Genomic DNA, 25,276 nt, shown 5'->3' with positions numbered 1-25,276 from the left:
TCATTTTAAAGCTTAGGATCTCAGCTTTTTAATGCATCTAATTACATTTATTAACTCCTAACGAGTGCTGAGTAATCCCTCTAAAACCGAGTGTACCGCCAGCAGGCGCCACCTAGCTGCGAAAATATTCTTCACCATATTTTTAAAAAATCTTGCCTTGATTAACACAAAGTTGATGTCATTTGAAAGCTTAGAGTCTGAACTTTATAGTGAATGTATCCACTTTGAAAAACTCTTAAGTATTGCTGAGTTATTTGCTGATAAATATAATTTTTTTTCATAATCTATAAAATAATGTACTGCAATGTGTCAAAAACATCATACAGCTCATGAAACATTCTCAGATAATTGAAAATGGCACTTCATTTTTTACAGCATATTATTACAATTAAAATGAGCCCAAAATTAACATAATCTATTGCTTTTATGACAAGATATTCTTCATGAAGAAAAAATTGCCCATGAGGGGGTGTCAAAGACTGTACAAAAAGGCTATCTCTTTTGCAAATGCTGTAACTTTTGATTCCTTTGTCCAAAAATTATCTTTTTATCCAGATGCAGCTAACATGTAGGGGGACTTCACTAAAAATGAATTTTCCTCCTACCTTATTTCCTTCCTGAGTTATTCCATGACAAATAAGAAAGATATGCAAAATCATAATAAAAATTATATATATATATTGTCTTTTATCCGCTGTTTCTTGGCAGGACAATGTCCAAATGTAATGTAATTTATATTTTCAAAAAATTTAAAAAGAGTTTCAAACGATACCTACCTTTTGACTCTCCTTGCTATAGTTTTGGAGTTATTATGATTATATCATTTTTATATAGTTTGGGGCAAAATTTGCTGTTTCAGTCTTACCAGTTCATTTCTCTCTGTGTGTGTGTGTGTTTGTGTGTGTAGGTGTGTGTGTGGGGGGGGGAGGGTGTCTTATTTGCACTCTTGATGTTCTAGAGTGTCACCCCTTCATTGCTGTACACTTTTTTTCAGCACAGTTGCTGATCTGTAGCTTGTACCACCAAAAGTTTCTCTGAGTTTTCCTATTTTTTCGTATTTCCCATTCATTTCCTATGTCGCCCGTTTTCGGGCGGGAGGAAGCTAAGTGTGACTTTTTTTTTTACGACCCTTTAACATATCAGAATCATCTCCTTGATTTTTTTGTGTGTTCATATAGGTAATAAAACAAAAGTCACCAAGTTTCACCCCCATCCGATGAAGCAAAAAAATTAAACAATTCGAAACGTTCAAGTTTTCGCCCTTTTTCGGGCGACAGGAACTTATTGGAAATATATATATTGGGGGGTGGCTCACAGTACCAATGTTTTGATAATTTATTCAACATTAATTACCATAAAAGTGATTTGTAAAAAAGTGAAAAGTAATCAATTGATTATTAGATTTATTAGAAAACAGCAAAGAAACAGTTACATGCAATAAATGTAGATAAGAAAACAAGAACAGCAAACTAAAACAGTAACTTAGGTACATAAAATTTAAACTAAATTTTAGTCTTGGAAGAAAAGATTGTAGGGCTCCCAGGTGTCCATCCATTTCATCCCACTGCAAATCAGTAAAAATAAAAATTAAAGATCATATAAAAATTTACAGAACAGGCTATGACATGTAACTATTGAAAAAAGATTGACTTTTTGAAGGGCAAAAATATTTTTGCAATCAGTTAAGACATTTAAATACATAAATGTAAGCAAGAAAGATGTATTAGGCAATCAAAATGAATAAGTAAAAGTTTATTATAATACATGTAAACACAAATATCCTAGATTTTTACAACAGGTTTACCTCATTTGTATAATTACCATAGTGCACCCTTATACAGGTTATATGTGATACATACCATCCTGAACACGGCTTCCATCTCACTTTGACCTCTTTGACACCCTTTAAGAAACATAAGCAACATCACACACACACACACACACACACACACACACACACACACACACACACACACACACACACACACACATTAAATTAAATATCATGCTAAAAAAAATAAAAAATAAAAATAAACGTGCCTGTACCATGCCCTTACTAGGCCACAGATTCATTCTCATTTCAAATAAATGTACATTATGTAAAAAAAAATTCTTATGTTTCAATCTTTTACTAAGTAATACATTTCTGACAAACATTTTCAAAATGAGTTCAATCTTACTTCCTTTGACATCCTATTCCTTATGATCTTGTCATATGGAAATGTTTTTAATCTGGGATGTACTTGGCATTCTACAACAGAAAAATATAAAAGGATATAATATATAATCAGGAAACGTTTACACTCATGACATATTAACAGTTCGGTAAGCAATTCTTAATAAATAGAATGCATAAATCCTTGCAATGGGCTGGCCACCTGAAACCCTAAAAATGAACTGAAATTAGACCATCTGAAGTACAATTTGCTTTGAATTGGTTGTGTGGTTTGGTAATAGTGCACATTATGGAAGCTAAATATGGCAGATTATTTAATGTTATCATCAAGCCTCCATAGCACGTTTGTCTCGATCAAGAATTTAATCGGGGCTTAAATATAAGTTCCTGTGGCAAGCAGAACGAGGTCGAGGGACGTGAGAGGACGGCATGAGACCGGTGGAGTGATTACTGATGAGCGGCACATGCGCGACGCACTGGTCTCTCACGTCCCTCGACCTCGTCCTGCTCCCGTCCACAGTTCCATTAATAGAACACTTGAAATTTGTTTATAACTCATTTGGTGTTATTTAAAAGCATTTAATTAAAACAGCAACCATGCACACAGGAATAGTATGACGCCTGTACGCATTTGACCACTGTATAACAATCAAGAAGTAAGTTTGAACATTAAAGGGGATTATTGCAGTTTATGCACAATAAGTTGCATACACATATTCAGCTTCATAGACATTATTGTCTATGATTAGTTATGGAATTTAACAATTTTTTGCGACTTAAAAACAGCCTTTTAAAAATGATATTGAAATAAGAAACTTGTGTTCTACATTGTAGTTTGTCAGTTTTCATTAAAAATGCAAATACACAATACCTGCTTGTTTATACATCCATTTGCTTTGTTTGTAAGTAAGTAAGTAAGTAATTTTAATTTATAAAGCACATTTACACACAGCGCAAGCTGACCAAAGTGCTGTACAATCAGTGACCAGAAAAGCACAGTTAGAATAAAAACACATAGCACCAATAATCACAATTGTATGAAACATAAAAATAAAAAAGTAAAAAAGCACACAACACAGAAAATACAGATAACAAACAGGAGTGCCAAATTTAAGGAGCAAAAAAGGCCAGGGAATAAAAATGAGTTTTTAACTTAGATTTGAATGCAACAATGGAGGTGGCAGATCTAATATCCTGGGGGAGCTGGTTCCACAAACGCGGAGCAGTGACTGCAAAAGCTCTATCACCCTTCTGTTTAAGCCGTGAGCGCGGCACAAACAGGAGCCCTTTATTTGACGATCGTAATGACCTTTGTACTGAATGTGGCTGTACAAGGTTAGTGACATAAGTTGGTGCGAGCCCATTAAGTGCCTTTAAAACAAACAGTAAAACTTTAAACTGAATCCTAAAGTGAACTGGTAGCCAATGCAAGGAGGCCAGAACTGGGGTGATGTGCTCACGCTTCCTAGTGCCAGTTAAAAGGCGCGCTGCTGCGTTTTGCACCAGCTGCAAGCGTCTAAGAGATGATTGTGGGAGGCCGAGGTAGAGAGAATTACAATAATCCAGCCGTGATGTTATAAAGGCATGGATAACTTTCTCAAGGTCATTATAAGATAGAAAAGACTTTATCCGTGAAATCATTCTAAGCTGATAAAAACTATTTTTGACAACTGAGCTAATCTGTTTGTTAAGGCAGAGTTCTGAGTCAAGGATGACACCCAAGTTTCTGACATAAGGTTTGATGAATGGAGTGAGGTGGCCTAAATTTTGCTCCACAGTGCATCTTGCCTTGCGAGAACCAAAAATGATGACTTCTGTCTTATCATCATTTAGCTGGAGAAAATTGTTAGCCATCCAATTTTTAATGTCATCAAGACAGACTAGGAGAGAATGTATGGAATCCCGAGATTTTAAAGGCAGGTACAGCTGTGTGTCATCCGCATAGAGGTGAAAAGAGATGTTGTGCTTCCTTATGATATCACCCAGTGGTAGCATATACAGGTTAAAAAGCATAGGACCCAAGATGGACCCCTGAGGGACACCGTATGAAACGGAAGCAGAGGATGAGGAGAACTTGCCAATCGATACTGAGAAAGTCCTATCCTTGAGATAGGAACTGAACCAAAGTAATGCGGTCTCCCTAATGCCCACCTGCTGATCAAGGCGAGTAAGGAGGATGTTGTGATCAACGGTGTCGAAAGCAGCACTAAGATCCAGTAATATCAAGATGGCATTATCACCTGAATCTAGTGTGAGAAACAAATCATTAGTTACTTTGAGTAAAGCTGATTCAGTGCTATGAAATGATCTAAAACCTGACTGGAAAGGTTCAGGTATGTTATGGGTGGTCAAAAAGGGAAGCAGCTGTGACAAAACAGCTTTTTCCAAAATTTTAGAAATAAAAGGAAGCTTAGAAATGGGACGGTAGTTATTTAGACATTTACCATCAAGATTGTGTTTTTTAAGCAGGGGTTGGACAATCGCATGCTTAAAACATGTAGGGACAGTGCCAGATGCAAGACATGAATTTAAAATGACCTGAATGGATGGGCCAACTACATTGTAACGAATACGACTCTGGGTAAATATGAATTAGCTCAAGAATATGGGGAATCTTGGGAATATTAATATTTATGACTCATGGTCATAATTCATAAGTCGCATGTACACTTAATTTATCAATTATTGAGATTAACTCGTTCTGTAACTGATCTAATCGTTATTCGTCCAGCGAATAACGGTGAGATTATCACAGTTAAGAAGGGGTATCTCTTTACAAACTCCAAGAAAATTTTATCTCCTGGCCACGGACATCAAACCTTCTGAGTTTATTAATTAAAACTACTGAATGTAGTCTAATATCGAGCTTGTAGCTTAAGATCTTTTGTTTCAGTGACTTTAGAATGGTGGGCTTTCAAATACAGAGACAGTGAAGAGTATTTATGAATTTTAATAAATGCAAAACTAGAGATTATATGAGCTACGAATATAAACGTACGTAAAAAAAAAATGCAAACAATAAAACAAACACACATTTAACCAAACAAGAAAATACGTGATCAGGATAACATGAAATGAAAGAAAGAAAGAAAGAAAGAAAGAAAGAAAGAAAGAAAAGCTAGTAGTTATTACATACAGAAACCTAGATTCACGAGACAACCTGGAAAGCAGTTTTATCAACTCAATATACTTGCGATTTTGTCTTTTGTTCGGGTGATGCTGAAACTGGCAGGACAGCGCGGATGGTGTCCTGTTTCTGTTGCGTCTTCAGGTGCCGCGAAGTTTAAAGGCTCACTGGATGTACATTACCGAGGAAGTTCGTCTTCCGTGCGGAAGAGGCTAGAAATCTTGGTTTCTAAGACGGCAGGCTTTTACATGACGCGGGCCATGTGTCCCAGAGGCCGAGGCGAGGGCCTGTCCAACCGGAGCAGCGCTGCGCTGCACGTGGAGAAGGAGGAGGAGGAGGTCAAGCGGGATCGATGAGAGAAGAGGGAGATCGAAGAAGGAAGAGAGGAGTCAGAGAGGGAAGAGAGCGAGAAGTGGGGGTCTCGTCCTTTTAACAGACATCTGTTTTACGCCCTGTTTTGGAACGACAGCGAATCAGATTGTCTTTTCTGACGCGGGAAAATTCTCTTTGTGTGAAGAAGAAAACGCCTACTTTCACCATATGTCTTATGAGAGAAAGAATTCATATTTCTTCTTAAGATTGTACACTTGGAACAATACATCTTACAATACAGTGTTACTATGTGCGGGACTGGTTGAATTAAAACAGGACGGTCAGACAGATACCAAGAATTACAGGTAGATATTGGACACACATAACATTATGTTCATATGCATCATTACACACGAATAAAGCTTGATTAAACATACAATAAAATGGTCAGTATTTCCGTTATGGTATGTGAAGACACTTGAGAAACACAGGAATACATATCAAACATTTGAAGAGTTTTCTCTGAAATGTTCCATGTATGTTAAGGTTTTGGAATGTTGGCTTTACAAGAGGAACTGGATGAGATGCCGTCTTGAGGTCATAAAAGTTTATGACCAGGTTCGAGTTACAAGACACTATGGAGTGATTTTCTTTCAATGAATCTTCGGAATTAAAGATTTTACTCTAGCAAACCACACCTCAATTATAAATTTGTAATGAATGGTAAAATGAAATTTTACTATGTGGAAGTCCATATATGGCAATGTGCTTCAGTTGCATCTCGTGGTGGGTTTCTGGTTGAAAGTCCACGAGTGTGTGTGTGTGTGTGTGTGTGTGTGTGTGTGTGTGTGTGTGTGTGTGTCTTCTGGAATGCCAGGAGGCTGTAAAAGTTGGGGAGAAGGTCGGTGCTGGCAAATTGGTCCTCGTGGGGCAATTATTAACCAGCAAGGACAAAGACGATGTGTTTCTTTTTATCACATGATCCGCTAATTTGAAAAGCAGATGCCATTGTCGCTACAACATCAAAAACATCCTTTATAATAAAAGATGGAATAGAATCACAAGATGAAGTAGTAAGTTTCATATGTGAAACTAAATTTCTCAATTCAGTGAGAGAGATGGGCTGAAATTGGTTAAAAATAGCTAATGCACCAGAGCAACCAGGCGGAGTAACAGATGAGGTGAGGGTAAACACTGATCTAAAGTTCTCAATTTTATTAGTAAAAAACTTAAGAAATTTCTCACAAGCATCAGTGGATGCATCAGCAACTGGGGAATTTGAGGGGCTGATCACAGAGTTTATAGTACTGAATACAATTTTTGGTCTGTTTGTGTGTTTACTGATCAAATCAGAAAGATGCTTTGCTCTGGCTATTTTTGCAGCTGCCTGAAAAGAAGCTAATGCAGATGTAAAAATTTGAAATGAAACATTAAGATGATCCTTTTTCCATTTCCGTTCAGCTATACGGCAAGCCCGCCTAAGAGAGCGTGTATCCTCATCTAACCAGTAATGAGATTTTAATTTGGGGCGAGTGTATATAAAAGGTGCTACAGAGTCAAGTATGGAAGAGCAAGATGAGTGAAAAAGGGTAACTAATTCATCCGTGCTAGAGGAGAACGATGCCGCTGTTGCAATAGTAGAAGCAACATTTTCACTCAAAAAACTATCAGAAAACTGAACTGCAGTGAGAGGATGTATCTGGCGAGAGTAACAGTCCTGAACTCTGACAGTTTGCAAAGGACTAAAAAGTGTAATGTCAAATATAATGGTCTTATGATCAGAGAAAGTGGCCTCCTCAATCATAATATTATCAACAGTAAAACCATAAGATAAAATTAGATCAAGAGTATGTCCCAGCTTGTGAGTAGCTTTATCTATATGTTGCGTAAGGCCAAAGGCATCTATTAGATCACAGAATTCGCTAACCATAGGTCTATCTGGACAGCAGACATGAATATTGAAGTCACCAAGTATAAGGAGACGATCATACAGTGACACAAAATGGGATAGAAAATCAGAGAATTCTGTAATAAACTCTTTGTCTGGCTTAGGGGGCCTATAGATCAGTGCACAGACCAATGATGACATAGTAGATTCTACAATTACACATTGCAGTTCAAAGGAGGAAAAACTCCCTGCAGATAGTGTCTGTAATTTAAAAGTGTTCCTAAAAACAAGAGCCACACCACCTCCTCTTCCAACGCACCTCGGCGTGCTAATAAATGAACAATTAGTTGGACAAAGTTCACTAAAAACAGACGACTGGCCAACTCCAGCACTAATCCATGTCTCGGTTAAAAACAGGAAGTCCAAATTATGACGAGAAAAAAAGTCATTGAGAATGAAAGTCTTGTTAGACACTGACCTACTATTGACCAGAGACATTTTTGCATTTGAGTAAACCGCAGCCTTAGGGCGGTGAGAGTATTCCAAAGAGCGAATATTCAGCGAGTTTACACCACCACTACGGATACGCAGTCTCGGTTGAGCAGGTTTGACATCCATTTTGGGTCTATGCAGGGTGATGTGAACGTGACAAGAGTACCTCAGATCCCACGAACGTCGAGCCAGGTAGAGCTCTGCTGAAAAATCCAGCTAAAACCAGCCTAAGCTGGTCAGGCTGGTTTTGGCTGGTCTCCCAGCCTGGTCATAGCTGGTTTATCAGGCTGGTTTTAGAGGGGTTTTGAACACTTTTTTAGCTGGTCAGGCTGGTCTAAGCTGGTCAGCCTGGCTGGTCTTAGCTGGTCAGGCTGGTCTTAGCTGGTTTTAGCTGGTCAGCCTGGCTGGTCTTAGCTGGTCATTGTTGGGCTTAGCTGGTTTTAGCTGGTCATTGTTGGGCTTAGCTGGTTTTAGCTGGTCATTGTTGGGCTTAGCTGGTTTTAGCTGGCCAGGCTGGTCTTAGCTGGTTTTAGCTGGTCTTAGCTGGTCAGGCTGGTCTTAGCTGGTCAGGCTGGTCTTAGCTGGTCAGGCTGGTCTTAGCTGGTCAGGCTGGTTTTAGCTGGTCAGGCTGGTCTCAGCTGGTCAGGCTGGTCTTAGCTTGTCATTGTTGGGCTTAGCTGGTTTTAGCTGGTCATTGTTGGGCTTAGCTGGTCAGGCTGGTCTTAGCTTGTCATTGTTGGGCTTAGCTGGTTTTAGCTGGTCATTGTTGGGCTTAGCTGGTCAGGCTGTTTTTAGCTGGTCAGACTGGCTGACTCTATGTCTTCTCTATTTTTCCTGCCACTGTGTGTTGTGACAAATAATGTAAACAATTCCAAGTATACTTAAAATAATCTTCAGGAGCACAGGAAACAATTCAAACAAATTCCTTTTATTTGATATTGCAGCCCCTTAAAACAACCCATTGATATGCTAACAGTAATGTACAAAATTATTAATTGAAATGATTAAAATGCTAAAAACTATAATAGTAACTAAAGGAGAACAATAACAGAATTATAGAGATACATTTTACATTACATTTTTCTTTTCTTTTTTTATGACATCTTGTATTTTTTGGGGTATGTAATTCCCCACTTGCTTCTCCCGCTTCTCTTTCTCCTTTTTCGGGTTCTTTTTGTTTGAGCCAGTCACTGAAGCAGACTTGAAAGATAAATAATTTAGATTATTAATTTGTCACTTTTCAACTAGTAAAACTTAGAAAGGTAATCAACTAATGTAAAACCGTTTTACTAAATTGGCTACGGCTACATAAAGTATATGAATGAATGAATGAATGAATGAATAAATGAAATAACAGATTACCTCTCAAAACTTGCAGCTTGGATGGTGTCAGGGGAGGCTTTGCAGAGTGTTTATTCGTGGGACACTCCTTTCCTGACACACTTCTGCTCTTTAAAGTGTTTGTATGTGGATCTTCAAGACAAAACATAAATGAGCTTCAATTGTATGAAAAAAAAACACTCTTCAAAATATCTTCTTTTATGTTCTACAGAAAAAATAAACTTATACAGAATATATTCCAGTTGGTAGCTATAAATGTTGTGACGTTACTCCTACTTTTGCTACCACATCAGAGCTGCATTTTTTTTAAAGATCTCAATATTACAAATAAGAAGCTGTATTATTTTCCTACAAAGATATCTAGTCATTTCAGTGAGATCTTAACAATTTGTGTGGAACCTTTCAGCACGTGTCAAGCAACTTTAGTCTGGGTAGATGCCATATTTAATTCCAAGTGAATCAAAAATGAGGCTGTGTGGAATATGCATAGTCAGTTCAAAAGTTTGTACCATCTAAATGTGCTGGATCTTTTTACTTCATCACCACCCATGTTTTCTAAAGTTGATTTTTTTCAATATTTCATCAACATAACAGTACATTTAACCGATTGTAAGTCTGTCTTTTACAGACAGTGTTAGCTGTAGCTTTGATTTCGAATTAAAAGTCTCAATATGTGATGATCATTAGCTTCAATGCAGAACATTAATAACTATGATTGGGACTGCCATATATACATACATTATAATGAGCAAAATATTGCATTAAAAACGTTGTAAATTCTTTGGGATTAGTTGCTGTGTTTCAGCCATAGACTGTAAAAAAAGATGGACGACGCCCCTTCGCTCTCTTCCATTGATGAGAACTGAAGCCCGATATGGCGCTGACATCTTGGGGCTTGAGTTTGCGCAGTAGCGATCTCGGGACCAGACCTGCGCAGTCGTGAGCAGGAAGTAATCAACGCTCCGCCCTCACTCTCGCCGAATGCACTGAGGGAGAGTGGATTCTGCACACTTTTTTAAAAATTGATTGCAGTACGACAAGAGGCTTGTTAAAATAAAGTATACAATCTCCTCAGTCCTCCGAAGATCCAGACAAAATGTCCGTTGGTGCTTCGGTGACTACTTCACTCAGAGAACCTGTCAATCACAGCTGTCAATCATAACGTTACACCACCGCATCACGTAACTAACTAAAAACCAACTTATTTTTGAAACAGACACTTGATCTTACACCAGCGTGATAAAAACAACAGCAAATTAAAGAAACCACATTTGGAAAAAAGATATTTGAAGTGTAATTTAATTGTTTAGTTGGTCTCACGTCCCGTTGAATAACACGGGGAGGCGGGGCTTATGACCTATACTAGGACCAGTCACCGGGGGGCGATCGAGACGTTTTGGCTTCACTTTTCAGGGCTTGTGCGGCACGCTTGGTTTCAGCGTGTTGTCCTGGGAGGAGTGCATCCACAACAGGAGTTTCACTATGTAATAGTTGATTACTATTCAAGCCACTAGATATCAACTAAAGTGGATTTTCAGAGGGAAACAAATAAATTAAATTGACTTTAGAATTCATAAAATGACAGTTAATTGCATTAACATGCAATGTAATACCTATGAAAAAAAAAAAACATGTCAATGTGTTACATTAACAATGCATCTCTATTTAGTTTTTCACCGATGTCTAGGGGCTGTTTACACAAGGCCACTTCATGCATTTTCTCAGATCGGATTGCTGTCAGATTTATCAAAAGGATTCCATTTACACCTGGTTACATCAATGGGTGTGTGTTTTTTTTTTTTCGGATATAAATCCGATCTTAAATTCCCGCTATTTGCAGATTTAATGGAGTGCACGTCACCGTAAGCAACAGATATGAGATACATTATTTTATTGATCATCAGCTAAAATTTCTGAATCAAAGCCCGCAATAAGAGAAAGCAGAAACAGCCCTGGTAAGATCATTTCGTTTCTTTACATTTAATGAAGATGATTGTGTGTTAAGCGTCAGCGACTTACTTTCACTTTGATTTGCGATAGTTTGCTCGTTGGTTTGATGAATAGATGCTCATCTGCGGCGATGCGTGTTGCAGTAGCGTCATCATATCTGACTATAACATGACATATAGCCTATAACACGCTCTCACATGTTTATTTTTTAATAAACCATATTCAACAACATATAAAAATGAAATAATCTTTAGAGTAAAGACGCAGCATCATTACCAAGCGCGAACCATTGACAGTGAATGAAACGAAGCGAACTTAGCCTGCAGGCTGTAGTGTGACATGCGTAAACCAATGGTGTAAACATAATCGTAGAGATGACGTGCCACGGGTTTTTATTTAAAAGAAAAAACGTTGCTTGTGTTTGTATGTAGGTCTAGGCAATTTATATTCACAATACTTAATAACTAATATTATTTTATTGCATTTGTATTAAATGTTTGAAGAGGTAAAAAAAATATCGGTCGGTCTTAACTAGTGTTGGGCGATATGCTCCATTTTCATATCGTCCTATCGTCAGCCTGTAAGATCGGCGATATGCGATATTATCGTGAGGGGGCGGGGCTTACTTATTTGATCATTAACTTGCTTATTTACTCGCTAATTTGCTTGTTTTATTAGTTCGTTTTATATATGAGAATTGTTTTCTATTTTGCTAGCAAAGTCGGAGTGTTTATCAATAGGCTAAATCAGGTTATTTCCCGGTATAGTGAGGTAAAAAAAAAAGATCCTTATTCTTGTATCTGACTCAGAGTATTTCAACATGTCAGCGGGAAATTAACGGACACACATTATCCTCTCATGCCGTTACAGATGCAGCATTTTGACCTACTTCTGCACGAGCTGAGAACACGTTTTAATAATTTCTTGGGTCAAGAAAGAGTCGGAGTTTGTGATATATGTCCTCCTACCAGTGCACTCTCTGTCTGTATGCAAGTGCACTTCACACATCGCACTTCAATAAGCCCGAAGAACGCGGGTTAATGCGTTTTAAATGCTGAGAGAAATCAAAGGCAAAAATCTAAAAGTCGATCGGTTATACTTAAACTTATGACTTGACTCCGATAAAGGAAAACGGGTTAATGTGTTTACATGACATGCATTGCCAGTTTATTCAGCATAATCGAGTTAATAACGTGCATGTAAACGCGCTCATTCCCTGAAAGTGAAAGCAGAAACGGACTGAGCTTTCGCTGCATTAACAGCGCGTTCTCTCAGAGACGATGATATAACGGTATAGCAACTCTCTTAATTTACTGGCTTAATATTTCTCTTGTGGACTTACATTATTGACAGTGAAACAATTAGAAGAATATTACTTGTTAAACAAATGTTTGAAGTAGGGGTGACCCCGAATAGTCGAAGATTCGATTGGAGGAGCCTGATTCGACTACCGATCTCACGGTCGAATCTTCGCACAGGTGTTATGAAACGAGGATCATGCCACTTTGGCTATATGAGGGCGCTCAATGTCTGATTTCACATAGAACTAGTTTTCTGTCAATACGTTAATATTCAGCCTATTATGATAATGCTGTATATAAAAATGTGCAAAGAAATAAGCTTTTAATAAATATTTTTAATGTGCGTGAATAAATCCAAACACCCCGTGACAGATTTAAGTTTCACTTTCAATCTATCAATCTATCCCAGACATTAACAATGTCTGGGATAAGAAACTTTAAAGTGTGGATGTACACCATCAGAAAGGATATTCTCCCTGGATTTAGCATCAGGAAAACCATGATCGCACTTCTGCCGGCCAATGAACATGTTTCACGTCAGAATAGGCTATTTTATCCGCGCGCACAATTTGAAAAGACTCCAACGGACACAGACAGAGTGAAAGATTGTATTTGTTCTCTCGATCAGGTAGGGTACAAGTGATTTCAAAACTTTTCAGCCGGTTCTAATTTGATTTTTGGATGCTGTGAGTGTGAACATTTTTAGCTAAAAAGACTGCCACTCCAGTTTAGCATTTATTGTTGTTTCTGCAGTTAAAAAGACAAAGTTGAAAATTCTGGCTACTATCGTTATTTTAATAGTTTCTTTATTTTAATTTTATTTATTAATCTGTCAGGGTTATCTAATCTTTATTTGTGGCTTGTGTTTTGAATATATGTTCCCCTGCACTTTAGGCATTTTGCACACATTTGCTCATCTTGTGACTTGATTCTGATTTATTTCGTTTTGTATTTTTATTTATTAGAAAGGTATATTCTGTTCTAATTTAATTTAGTAAATTAATTGTTTATTTTTTCAGTGCATCGATGTTGTGCTCGCACAGGTAATTTAGCCGATTTAATTTGATTTGCATGTGAAATGCAAATCCTGTCCGTGGCCTTTCTGGAGTTATTTATGTTATTTCTTAGTTTTATTGATCCAAAATGTTTTTATACTTTTTCTTCTATATCTTTGTGTGATTTTCTGTACATGGCGGCTTTGAAATGTTAAAGCCCCGCCCCCAGCCCAACCCCTATACACATGATTCGACTATTAGTCGACTATAGGCAAGACATGACGATTCTGATTCGACTATGAAAATCCATAGTCGGGGACACCCCTAGTTTAAAGTTGTGCTGCGTTCTTGAACTAAAGACTTTTATTAGGCCTATATAATTTTAGTGATATTATTATCATTAATATTTTGTAATTGTATTGTTTTTAGTGTTATTAGTGTCATTCAATGTTTTGTCAATGTGCTATGGAAACAAAATACTGACGAACAACGATGCCGTCTTCATCTTGGCTCTAAATGATGCGTCTGTTAAAGCAAGCACTCTTGACAATTTGTGAATGGATCTCATACGCACGTCGGTGATGTTGCAAGTGTGGTTATGTGGTGATGTCTTTATGAATTTAGGCAAGGCAAATTAATTGTAGTTCATAATTAATGTACCCATTAATGTTCATGTTTCAGTACCCATGCCTACATATGGGTGTGTTCATATGGATGAAAGCCTGTTCTGTCTCTTGATTTGTGATAGTGGCAGCTATTGTGAAACTCACCTTGTCAAGGTGACCGCATCAAGATCTTGTCCTGAAGAATCACAGGGCCAAACGCTAGGGATTATTTCATCTGATAACAAGAGCATAGCCATAAGTTTAAGAACTCTAATGATATCTTTAGCCCCTGATATTGCATTGGGGATATCAATTCAAACATTTTAAAGGCTAAGAGTATGAGCCATGAGTAAGTAGGGGTGTAACGATACATCGATATGGATCGATGCATCGATATAACGTCTAACGATACGATGCATCGATTCCACACTTAAAATATCGATATACACCTTTATTTTATTTTGACACTCTCCACATTCTCACGGAACATCCGCCAAAGCGCACATTTTCGTTTACTCACCAACCGCCTGCCGGTTTGTAACGTTAATCTCCTCATCTGAAAAAGACGCGTGACAAGACTGATTAAACCATAAACAAGTTTTTTTCACAAAAGCCGGTATTGTCCGCTGTCAAGGCATCGCAAGTTCATGTTTTACAGCAGAAACAGACAAGCACTCGCACCCTTGTTGGTGAACACAACACGACAAGTCCGTTTTAGCGACTCAGCGCGCAGTATTCAGGTCAGATGTCACTTTGAAAAGACGCGCTGGCTAAGAGGAGTTTCGTCAAATCTGACTAAAAGTGATCGAGGATGGATAATTTCAATGAACTCGTGATATCTTCTTCAGGGCGTAAAAGGAAAATAAAACCTGAAACATTTTCACGGAACCTTACTAAAGCAGCTCGTTTAGTGGTGAGGGAAAAGCTCCCTGTAATTGCGTGTACGTTATGACAACAACAAAGTTTGTCAGGCGTCTATGTCAGCTGAGGAGATTAACGTTATGAAGATTAACAGAGTGTTGTATTATTTATCATAGCAATTACTTGGTTTTGTTTGACTCAGAAAGATGAAATGTGAATGTATCTGCTCTGCTAAAAAAAAAAAAAAAAACTTTTAACATATTAAATACTTTCAATTAACTTTAATTTAGTAATTTACCTATATTTTTAAGTTATTATTATTATTATTATTATTATTATTATTATTAATCAAAACAACCCAGCTGCAGTTTGATTGATATTACTTGGAATGCACAATTATAATAAAAAACATGATTTATGAAAATGAACAAGAACGGAGTACTTGCAAATGACCACTTCTGTTATAAATGTCCCAATTGGGAGAGGGTGTGCAATTTTCAAAGAGTTTAATTAAACGTTCATGTTATATATTTTGGTTGCATTTGTGAGTTAATAAAAACGTAACTGGTTGTGTGAACATAATATCTAAATATCGATTAATCGATCGATATAGCCCTGAATCGAATCGAATCGAATCGTATCGTGGAATTTTTTGAAGTATCGGAAAATATCGTATCGCTGGCTGAGAGAATCGATATCGTATCGTATCGTGATGAACTGTCCGATTTACACCCCTATGAGTAAGCTGGCCAGATATCTGTGAAAAATAACTTGCGTGCCTGAACCATATTTAGCATTTAAAAGTAAAAAGAATTTCAGTATTTATCAGTAAAAAAATACATACAAATAAATAAATACCCCTGAGTATGGTGTCTGTCTCACTGGCCAACATAACTCAAAACAGTCCTAGAGAAATAAAATAAAATATACCAATGACCATGATATCCTGTTATCATAATAGTTAAATAAATTATTATAACTACGACCATTATACCATTATATTTATCGCCTATTATTTAGCCTACAGGCTTCTCAAGGACAATCACACTGAAAAAACCTGGGGTTAATGATTTTAAAATGTGAGACTTCTTTCAAAAGCATAAATCTTACAGACCCCAAACTTTTGGACAGTAGTGCATTGTATGTTTGAGGTGGTTTTGCTTACTAGTCATATGGTTCATAGCCGTGGAGATTTTCTTGGACGGGGGTGCAGCAGGCCTTCAGCATGATGATCTATAGTAGGAACATAACATGCAATTTCACAGAGCCAACAATGTTACATAGGATTTACAATAGGGTTTATTACAAGAAACCAAGCCAGAGCAGAGGTGAACTGCAGAAAAGAGAAAGAATAATATATATATATATATATATATATATATATATATATATATATATATATATATATATTTCTTAAGATAATATATTAATTAATATAATAATTAATTATATATTAATATAAATAGATGCATATGAAATTAATAAAATGATTGGAAGTAAGTGACGTCACTGATTAACAGTGCAGTGCATTCTTTTAGGTTAAATAAATTAGCTTACTTCCAATCACCCATTGACAAATTACCAGCAAAACAAAACTATCAAAAACTGTTATCTACACAAAGATGTGGTTAATACCCCAAACTTTTATCAACAAGAGCTCCAGTCAGACTATAGTTAGCCTTAACGTAAGTTAGGCCTAACTTACCTCTTCTGAAACTGGTTGAGATGCTAACGGACTTTTTCGAAGACAAAACCATTTCTATAAAGTAAATATTCAACAGGAGCATGTCAATTACACGTAATAAAGGTGTCAGGTACGTTTGTATGTATTATTTGTGTGAATTTGTTGACTAAACTCACCTGAAAGCAGTGAAAACAACAGCGAGAGACAAGAGTTTTGCTGTGTGTCAGTTGATGACGTTTCCCGTTTCCATCTGCTCTCGCGCGCACAGCGCGCTCGCTCCAGTGTTTGAATGCGAATGTTCGAATGTTCACGCGCACGCACATTAAAACACTTCAAAGTCACGCAGCATTTAAATAAACATCTAGAATTAAAAAATCATTAATATTAAATCATGAATTTAAAACTCATTGTGTAGTTATATGACTCATTCATGTGCAATATGCCAGGTTTATGGCAGGCGAGTAAAAAAAATTGTGAACAGAAGTATTAAAAGTTTTTTATTTTATTTTTGAAAAATTCAATTTACATTTATATAATAAGTTGCGTTAGAATACTAATAATTGCGTTATATTACTAAATGGCAAGCAAACAAACAGACAAAAAATCTGGGTTCCAGACGATTCCAATATTAACTAGTGTATATTATAATCAACTTTGTCTACATTAACTTATTGTGCGTGTGAATTATTATTATTATACATAATTTTATATATATATATATATATATATATATATATATATATATATATATATATATATATATATATATATATATATATATATATAAATATATATTTATAAATATATATATTTTTTTACGTTTTGAGAAAGTGATTACAGTATAAGCATTTTATTACCATTATGAGTTGCTACAAGTATAAACATATATATAATTAGTAAAAATCTGTTATTTAAAAAATTATATATATATACCCAGAAAAGCGCTATAGAAATGTAACAAAGTATTATCATAATTATATATATATATATATATATATATATATATATATATATATATATATATATATATATATATATATATATATATATATATATATATATATATATATATATATATATATATATATATACCTAGAGATTGGCATGGAGTACTTTCCATAAGATCATTCCATAAGATCATCTCTCAATGCAAATCAAACCAGCTATTAGGCTAACTGAAATAAAACCATGCCAATCTCTAGGTATGGTGAAGGCTATGTGATGATGTGGGGCTATTTTAATTCCAAAGGCCAAGGGAACTTTATCAGGATGGATCCATGAAGTAACTGGCCTTTAAAAATAAAAATCTGCCTGCCTCTATGGGATTTTAACGTTTTAATACGTTTTGTGAGTTTATTTTTAGTCCATCTCCTACCCTGAAGTCCGTTTTGCAGAGATGGACTAAAAATTAACTCCCAAAACGTATTAAAATGTATTCTGGAAGATGAATTGGAGGAAGAAGATGGAGGAGGAAGGGTGTAGAAAGGGGAGGAAGAAAGAGGAAGGCTGGAGGAAGAAGATGGAGGAGGAAGGGTGTAGAAAGAGGAGGAAGAAGGAGGAAGGCTGGAGGAAGAAGATGGAGGAGGAGGAAGGGTGTCAAAAGAGGAGGAAGAAGGAGGAAGGCTGGAGGAAGAAGATGGAGGAGGAAGGGTGTAGAAAGAGGAGGAAGAAGGAGGAAGGCTGGAGGAAGAAGATGGAGGAGGAGGAAGTGTGTCAAAAGAGGAGGAAGAAGGAGGAAGGCTGGAGGAAGAAGATGGAGGAGGAGGAAGGGTGTCAAAAGAGGAGGAAGAAGGAGGAAGGCTGGAGGAAGAAGATGGAGGAGGAAGGGTGTCAAAAGAGGAGGAAGAAGGAGGAAGGCTAGAGGAAGAAGATGGAGGAGGAAGGGTGTCAAAAGAGGAGGAAGAATGAGGAAGGCTAGAGGAAGAAGATGGAGGAGGAAGGGTGTCAAAAGAGGAGGAAGAAGGAGGAAGGCTGGAGGAAGAAGATGGAGGAGGAAGGGAGGAAGTCGGGTGCTGGCAGACAGTTTCAGCAGTACTGGTTTGGTTTTGAAGCCTCATGTAATCTATGAGAAATTTTTGAAAGAAAATTTGAAAATATTTCTTTGAATATTGCATGTGTAAATCATACGAAATACTTACTTTTAATACAAATTTCATAAAGACTAGTCATCCTTTCAAAGATCGTTTGAAGTGGTCCAACTGCAAAGGGACCCATTGAAGTGATGACTTCAGCCACAAACCCATTTCTTTTCTCTTTAGAAATGAAGAGAATTGGCTTATAGCCAAGTACATCCAATTTCTTAACCTGTGAAACAAATGCACAGACAGTCAATAAGTATCGGTATATTCATAATGGTAAGCAGGGACTTGTCTAAATGTTTAATTGAGAAATGTAGCAACTCATAATGTAATAACTGCACATAATGTAAAAACTGCACATAATGAAATAAGTATTACATTATTAGTGAAATGTTCATGATGTAATGATTTTCTCAAAATATAATAAAATCTTGAGCTCATAATGTAATAACAATTTTTACATTTTGAGAAATGTATTACAATAGAAACTTACCAAAACATATCATATTTCATTAATGTAATAGCTTTTAAAACATAAAAATATTAGTATTCCCTTACAATTCCCTTGAGATGAGAGAGACAATACATTGAAAAAAAATCTAAATCCAGTCTTAAAGGGATACTCCACTTTTTTTGGTATAGGCTCATTTTACAACTCCCCCAGAGTTAAACAGTTGAGTTTTACAGTTTTCAAATCCATTCAGCCGATCTCCGGGTCTGGCGGTACCACTTTTAGCATAGCTTAGCATAATGAATTGAACCGGACAAGACCATTAGCATCTCTCTCAAAAAAATGACCAAAGAGTTTTGATATTTTTCCTATTTAACACTGTAGTTACATCGTGTTCTAAAACCGTCGGAAAATGAAAAGTTGTGATGGTCTTGTCCGGTTCAATTCATTATGCTAAGCTATGCTAAAAGTGGTACCGCCAGACCCGGAGATTGGCTGAATGGATTCCAAAATGATAAAACTCAACTGTTTGACTCTGGGGAGTTGTAAAATGAACCTATTTCCAAAAAAGTGGAGTATCCCTTTAAACTACCTGCAAAATGCAACATTTAAATATTCATGCAATTAAATTCCATTTTAAAAGCTATTACAGTAATGAAAATATGATATGTTGTGCAAGTTTCTAATGTAATACATTTCTCAAAATGTAAAATTTTTTATTACATTATGAGCTCAGTATTTTTTTACGTTTTGAGAAAGTGATTACAGTATAAGCATTTTATTACCATTATGAGTTGCTACAAGTATAAACATATATATAATTAGTAAAAATGTGTTATTTAAAAAATTCTATATATATACCCAGAAAAGCGCTATAGAAATGTAACAAAGTATTATCATAATTATATATATATATATATATATATATATATACCTACAGATTGGCATGGAGTACTTTCCATAAGATCATTCCATAAGATCATCTCTCAATGCAAATCAAACCAGCTATTAGGCTAACTGAAATAAAACCATGCCAATCTCTAGGTATGGTGAAGGCTATGTGATGATGTGGGGCTATTTTAATTCCAAAGGCCAAGGGAACTTTATCAGGATGGATCCATGAAGTAACTGGCCTTTAAAAATAAAAATCTGCCTGCCTCTATGGGAATTTAACGTTTTAATACGTTTTGTGAGTTTATTTTTAGTCCATCTCCTACCCTGAAGTCCGTTTTGCAGAGATGGACTAAAAATTAACTCCCAAAACGTATTAAAATGTATTCTGGAAGATGAATTCTTCAAACAGTGGTAGAAGAGGATGTGGTGCTGGTCCTTCAAGAGTCACTCTCAATCTGTCTGTCTATAAAGCCTATAAAAAAACAGTCTTCATGTATTTTACTACTCTTCAGCTTGTGATTCTTATTAAGAGGGGGTCATTTTTTAGGATTCTTTGCCTAACCCAAGTCTCTGAGACCCTGACACCTTGCTCTTCTGGAGACTCCAGGTAGGTTGCAGTTCTGGAAAATGGTGGCGCTGAAGACTAAAGGGTTCCTGATGGTTTCACACTTAATTCTTCACCTTAATTCTTCATTCTTTTGCAGTTAACATGTGTTTTTTCTTCTTCACCTGTTTTTGTCTGACCCTGCTGACCCAATGAGCATTTCACTGTCCAATGGTCATGCCTTAACTGTAATCTCTAGTATTGCATTAGTTTTGCATTCTTCTCATGGGGATTTAATAATTTTTGACTTTTCAGTCTTTGTTAAATCTCATTTTTGGCTTATTTTATCTGTTAAAGAAAACTTGCCTAATAATTCTGCACACCTGAAAATAAGACATTTTTCATTTCCAGCCTTCATGAACAATTATATATCACTTATACATGATTAAATAGAAAATTAATAGTAGTTATTAAGTTTAATATGGTTTGGAATTGGCAAAATGTTCCTGGAAATAAAATATGATCAGAAAATCAACGTGCCTAATAATTCTGCACACACTGTATGTATATATATATATATATATATATATATATATATATATATATATATATATATATATATATATATATATATATATATATATATGCGTTTTTATAATGCATAATTAAATGATTGTTTAGGCCTACTGTATCCTTATTATTATTAATTAATTCATTCATTCATTCATTCATTCATTCATTTATTTATTTGTATTTTTATATTTTTTCGTACATTTTATGCACATTGCGTACATGTGTGTATATGTATGTATACATGTATACACACATGCGTTATGGATTTTAAAGCTTTGGAGTTGCTGGAGGTAGCCTAGCCCAGATAAAAGTCTTCTACAGATAATATTAAAAAGCGGATTTATGGACATTAAATACATTTATGTAGCTATACAAACTTAGCTATAAAAAACATAAATTTATTTGGCCTTATTTCTTACCAGAGCTTTAGAAAATGTCGATGACGTAGCCTAATTTGCCTTTTGCGTCTTAATCTGACGCTTAAGGCAAACCGTTGAAATCAATGGAGTTCCTTGTTCGTCAGTAAAGTGACGCTTAGGGGTACCCGTTGAAATCAATGGAGTTCCTTGTTCGTCAATAAAGTGACGCCTAGGGGTACCCGTTGAAATCAATGGAGTTCCTTGTTCGTCAATTAAGTGACGCCTAGGGGTACCCGTTGAAATCAATGGAGTTCCTTGTTCGTCAATTAAGTGACGCCTAGGGGTACCTTCAACGTCTCCGTTGTGACGCGGAAGGCACTTGACCATGCTTCAGTTTTTGACGCCCTGGGAGTGAGAATGGGTTGCGATAAGATAGCCTAAACACAAACGAAGGCATTAAAAAATACTTACCACCCAGACTCCACAAGCACACACAGAATATAAACATTTCAAATATTTTCTTTGGCATTTCGCTTAATGGTTTTAAATAAAAGAAGTTCCTAATTTTGAAAAGTTAAACACAACAGAAATTTTATATTAAACATCTGAACGTTCAACGTGTTGGATGAGCTACAGTTAAAGGGATAGTTCACTTTGAAATTCATTTTTGATATGTTTTAGCTTACCTCAAGGGCATCCAAGATGTAGGTGTCTTTGTTTCCGCAGTAGTTTCAATTTTGATATTTTTAGGTCAAACCGTTCTTGTCTGTCAGTCATATAATGCAGGTCGATGGTCACCGTCTCAAAACACAAGCACAGAGTCCAAATTAAAACAATTCCCCATCGTCCAAATGAAACAATTCCCCATCATAAGTACACATTGATGGCCTAAGACACGAAACGAGCGGTTTGTGTGAGAAAACGAACAGTATTTATATCGTTGTTATCTTTTGAAAACAGCACACGTCAAAATGATCTGACAGCGCGGGCTGTAGTAGCCGTACTGTAGTGAACTGCAGTAGCCAAGGCGACATCTATGTATATATCTATACCCGCCCGCGCCGTCAGATCATTTTGACGTGTGCTGTTTTCAAGAGATAACAACGATATAAATACTGTTCGTTTTCTCACACAAACCGCTCGTTTCGTGTCTTAGGCCATCAATGTGTACTTATGATGGGGAATTGTTTCATTTGGACGATGGGGAATTGTTTTAATTTGGACTCTGTGCTTGTGTTTTGAGACAGTGACCATCGACCTGCATTATATGACTGACAGACAAGAACGGTTTGACCTAAAAATATCAAAATTGAAACTACTGCGGAAACAAAGACACCTACATCTTGGATGCACTTGAGGTAAGCTAAAACATATCAAAAATTAATTTCAAAGTGAACTATCCCTTTAACAGTGCTGCCGGTCTGTAATGGAGCGGTTAACTGAAACTCTACTACAGGTAGTGTGATTAAACTCCTCCCTCCTTTTACAGATGTTTTTTTTTTTTTTTTTTTCAATAGACCTATTTTAGTAAATACTTTTACCAAGTCATCACTAACATCGCGTCTACAGTGCTGCACAAGCTCGAAGCTGTTAACACTGCACGCGACAGAACGTCGCAAATCTATTTGTCCTTTGTTTCAGAAGTAAGTGTTGAAATCCGGTTGAAATACAACAGAAATAGAACGGTTCATCCGTTTTCTGTCGGGGATTTGTCGTGTCGCGTTTTCCGATCCAGTGTAGACGTCATCATCAACGGATTATATAAAGTATGCTTCATTGACAGAGTTTTATGTGGAAAGAGTATGTGTTTATTGTGATATTGATTGTTCTTGTCTTTTCCCTTCAGAATCTGGGGTACCCGTGGTTCCTGAAGTCTTCTGGGTGTGGTGGTGGTTTGACTGACAGTTTGCAGTGTTCACAGCGAGTGGAGTGTTGTGAGAGCACGAGTGGTTGCTGTGTTGACCTAATAGTCAGGACAAATCCCCCAGGTTCTGAAGTGGTATGTGTGTAATGTGACGTGTCTGGTTTTAAGATTCTTTTTTTTATATATACATTATCCATTTTTATTATCATAATTCATGTATAAAACCCCACAGCAAACTGGCTTTTGAAAACGGTGTGGTTAAAACATAAAACATTTGTTTTAATTGTTATGCTTCTTTTAGTGTCAATACACTCAAATGAGACAAATAACTCCAATACTCAGATAATGACAGTAATTTAACATTTAAATCTTGTCTTTAGAAAGCATACCTTCTCATATAATCTTTTTGTTGGTAAAACATCCATCTATCCATTTTCTGGGTACTTCTGGGGAACTTCTTGGTGTGAGGCCACAACAACCACTGCAAAAAATCAGAAGTGGATGTCAATAATATAATTTCATAACATGAAATATTCACAAACCCTAACACGCAACCTCTTAATACTGAATAGAAGGAATGGGGACATTAGTCAGTAACTCTTATAAACGCGTGTGTAGCCAATATCAACATCGGACGCGAGCGACACATAGGCTACAATTGTTGAGTAGCAATTAAACATGTCTATAATTCTGTGTTTCTCAACTCCAGCTCTGCACCTTCCAGAATGTTTTAGATGTCTCACTAATTAAAACACCACAAGTGTGTTGAATAGGAAGACATCGAAAACATTGTGGATCACAAGGGCTGGAGCTGAAAAACTCATTTAAAATATAATATTCTAACAAACATGAGTAATACTGTAGTTATAGTCAAAATAAATGATTTCTACTAATTAAAGACATTTAATCACATTAAAAACATCACAACATGGTGATGTCACCACATTTTCTGTGCTGTCATCAATACAACAGTGATGAAACGGGGACAATAATATTACTATACTCTTTTATTTTGTAATATAGTAATAAAACAAAAGACTATGAAAACCGTCAGCTTCATCTTGTAACCCCCAACAATCTGTCAGCAAGCACAATAAATAATAATATTCCTAAAGCTTTTATTAAAATAACTACAGATGTAGAAATCATTTTCCCACTGTGCAGGAATTTTAGAGCCTGCAATATATCTTACATTAATACAAATACACCAGAATACAAAAAATAAAATAATTATACCTTCTGATTTTCTGATTAGTCAGTGTATATTGTAAGGCATGCTGTTGAAAATCTGCTTTAGAATGATTTGTATTGTGAAAAGTGATATACAAACACAATTGATTGAAACTGAAAAAAATTACATTTTTGTAATATAATGTCTACAGTCATTCATGAACATCTCCACCTTCCCGAGTATCTGATTAATCAGAGTTTGATGGTGTTTGCTCGCTCTTCTTCTGTTGAAGACTTCTGGATCTGAATTCATAAACCAGAACAGCAACAGTAGCCACGCCCACCAGAGCAGAGAGAGCCAATCGGATCACAGCTTCAGTAAAACCACAGCAGCAGTTAATGTCTTGTGAGAGAAGAAATGAGCAATGTTAAAATATAAACACAGTTCTTTAGGGGTTTTAGCACCGAAGGTAAAAGTGTATGGGCCGTAAAACGCAGAGACCCCAAACTAAGCAGTATGGTCTCAATCATGCACAGATACACATGTCTGACACTAGGTGGTGTTATAATTTTTGATCATAACTTTAGAACCTTAAGGGCTACAAGACCTT

At 36.3% G+C, this 25,276-nt stretch overlaps 2 protein-coding genes and 1 long non-coding RNA gene across 8 annotated transcripts in view; 1 reads left to right on the top strand and 2 right to left on the bottom strand.

Moving 5' to 3' along the window:
- The window catches only part of LOC311085769 (elastase-1-like), a 262,685-nt gene that overhangs the window by 43,539 nt on the left and 193,870 nt on the right, over positions 1-25,276 (top strand). The gene's annotated exons all lie outside the window — the stretch shown is intronic.
- LOC311085179 (uncharacterized protein) lies at positions 1,387-23,920 on the bottom strand (the record flags this gene model as incomplete). Its single annotated transcript, XM_084117613.1, has 7 exons — positions 1,387-1,564; positions 1,860-1,903; positions 2,181-2,251; positions 3,048-3,074; positions 18,108-18,794; positions 18,871-19,036; positions 23,885-23,920. The coding sequence occupies 7 exons, from the start codon at positions 23,918-23,920 to the stop codon at positions 1,510-1,512; spliced, it is 1,086 nt and encodes a 361-aa protein (XP_083973739.1). The 3' UTR covers positions 1,387-1,509.
- LOC311085791 lies at positions 8,903-17,102 on the bottom strand. 6 transcript variants are annotated; one of them, XR_014606943.1, is made up of 8 exons: positions 16,909-17,102; positions 16,754-16,807; positions 16,214-16,281; positions 15,907-15,954; positions 14,708-14,743; positions 14,353-14,422; positions 9,358-9,468; positions 8,903-9,195 (listed from the first exon to the last, which is right to left on the bottom strand). It is a non-coding gene; the product is annotated as an uncharacterized lncRNA (long non-coding RNA). The 6 variants fall into 6 exon arrangements; XR_014606944.1 differs by lacking the exon at positions 14,708-14,743 and having other exon boundaries at positions 8,918-9,195; positions 15,893-15,954; positions 16,909-17,100; XR_014606945.1 differs by lacking the exon at positions 14,708-14,743 and having other exon boundaries at positions 8,918-9,195; positions 16,909-17,097.

This window comes from Abramis brama (genome assembly GCF_963993115.1).
Source record: "Abramis brama genome assembly, chromosome: 6".
Taxonomy (NCBI): Eukaryota; Metazoa; Chordata; class Actinopteri; order Cypriniformes; family Leuciscidae; genus Abramis; species Abramis brama.
Note: the sequence above shows the minus strand (reverse complement) of the source record. Positions and strands in the feature narration are given on the sequence as shown.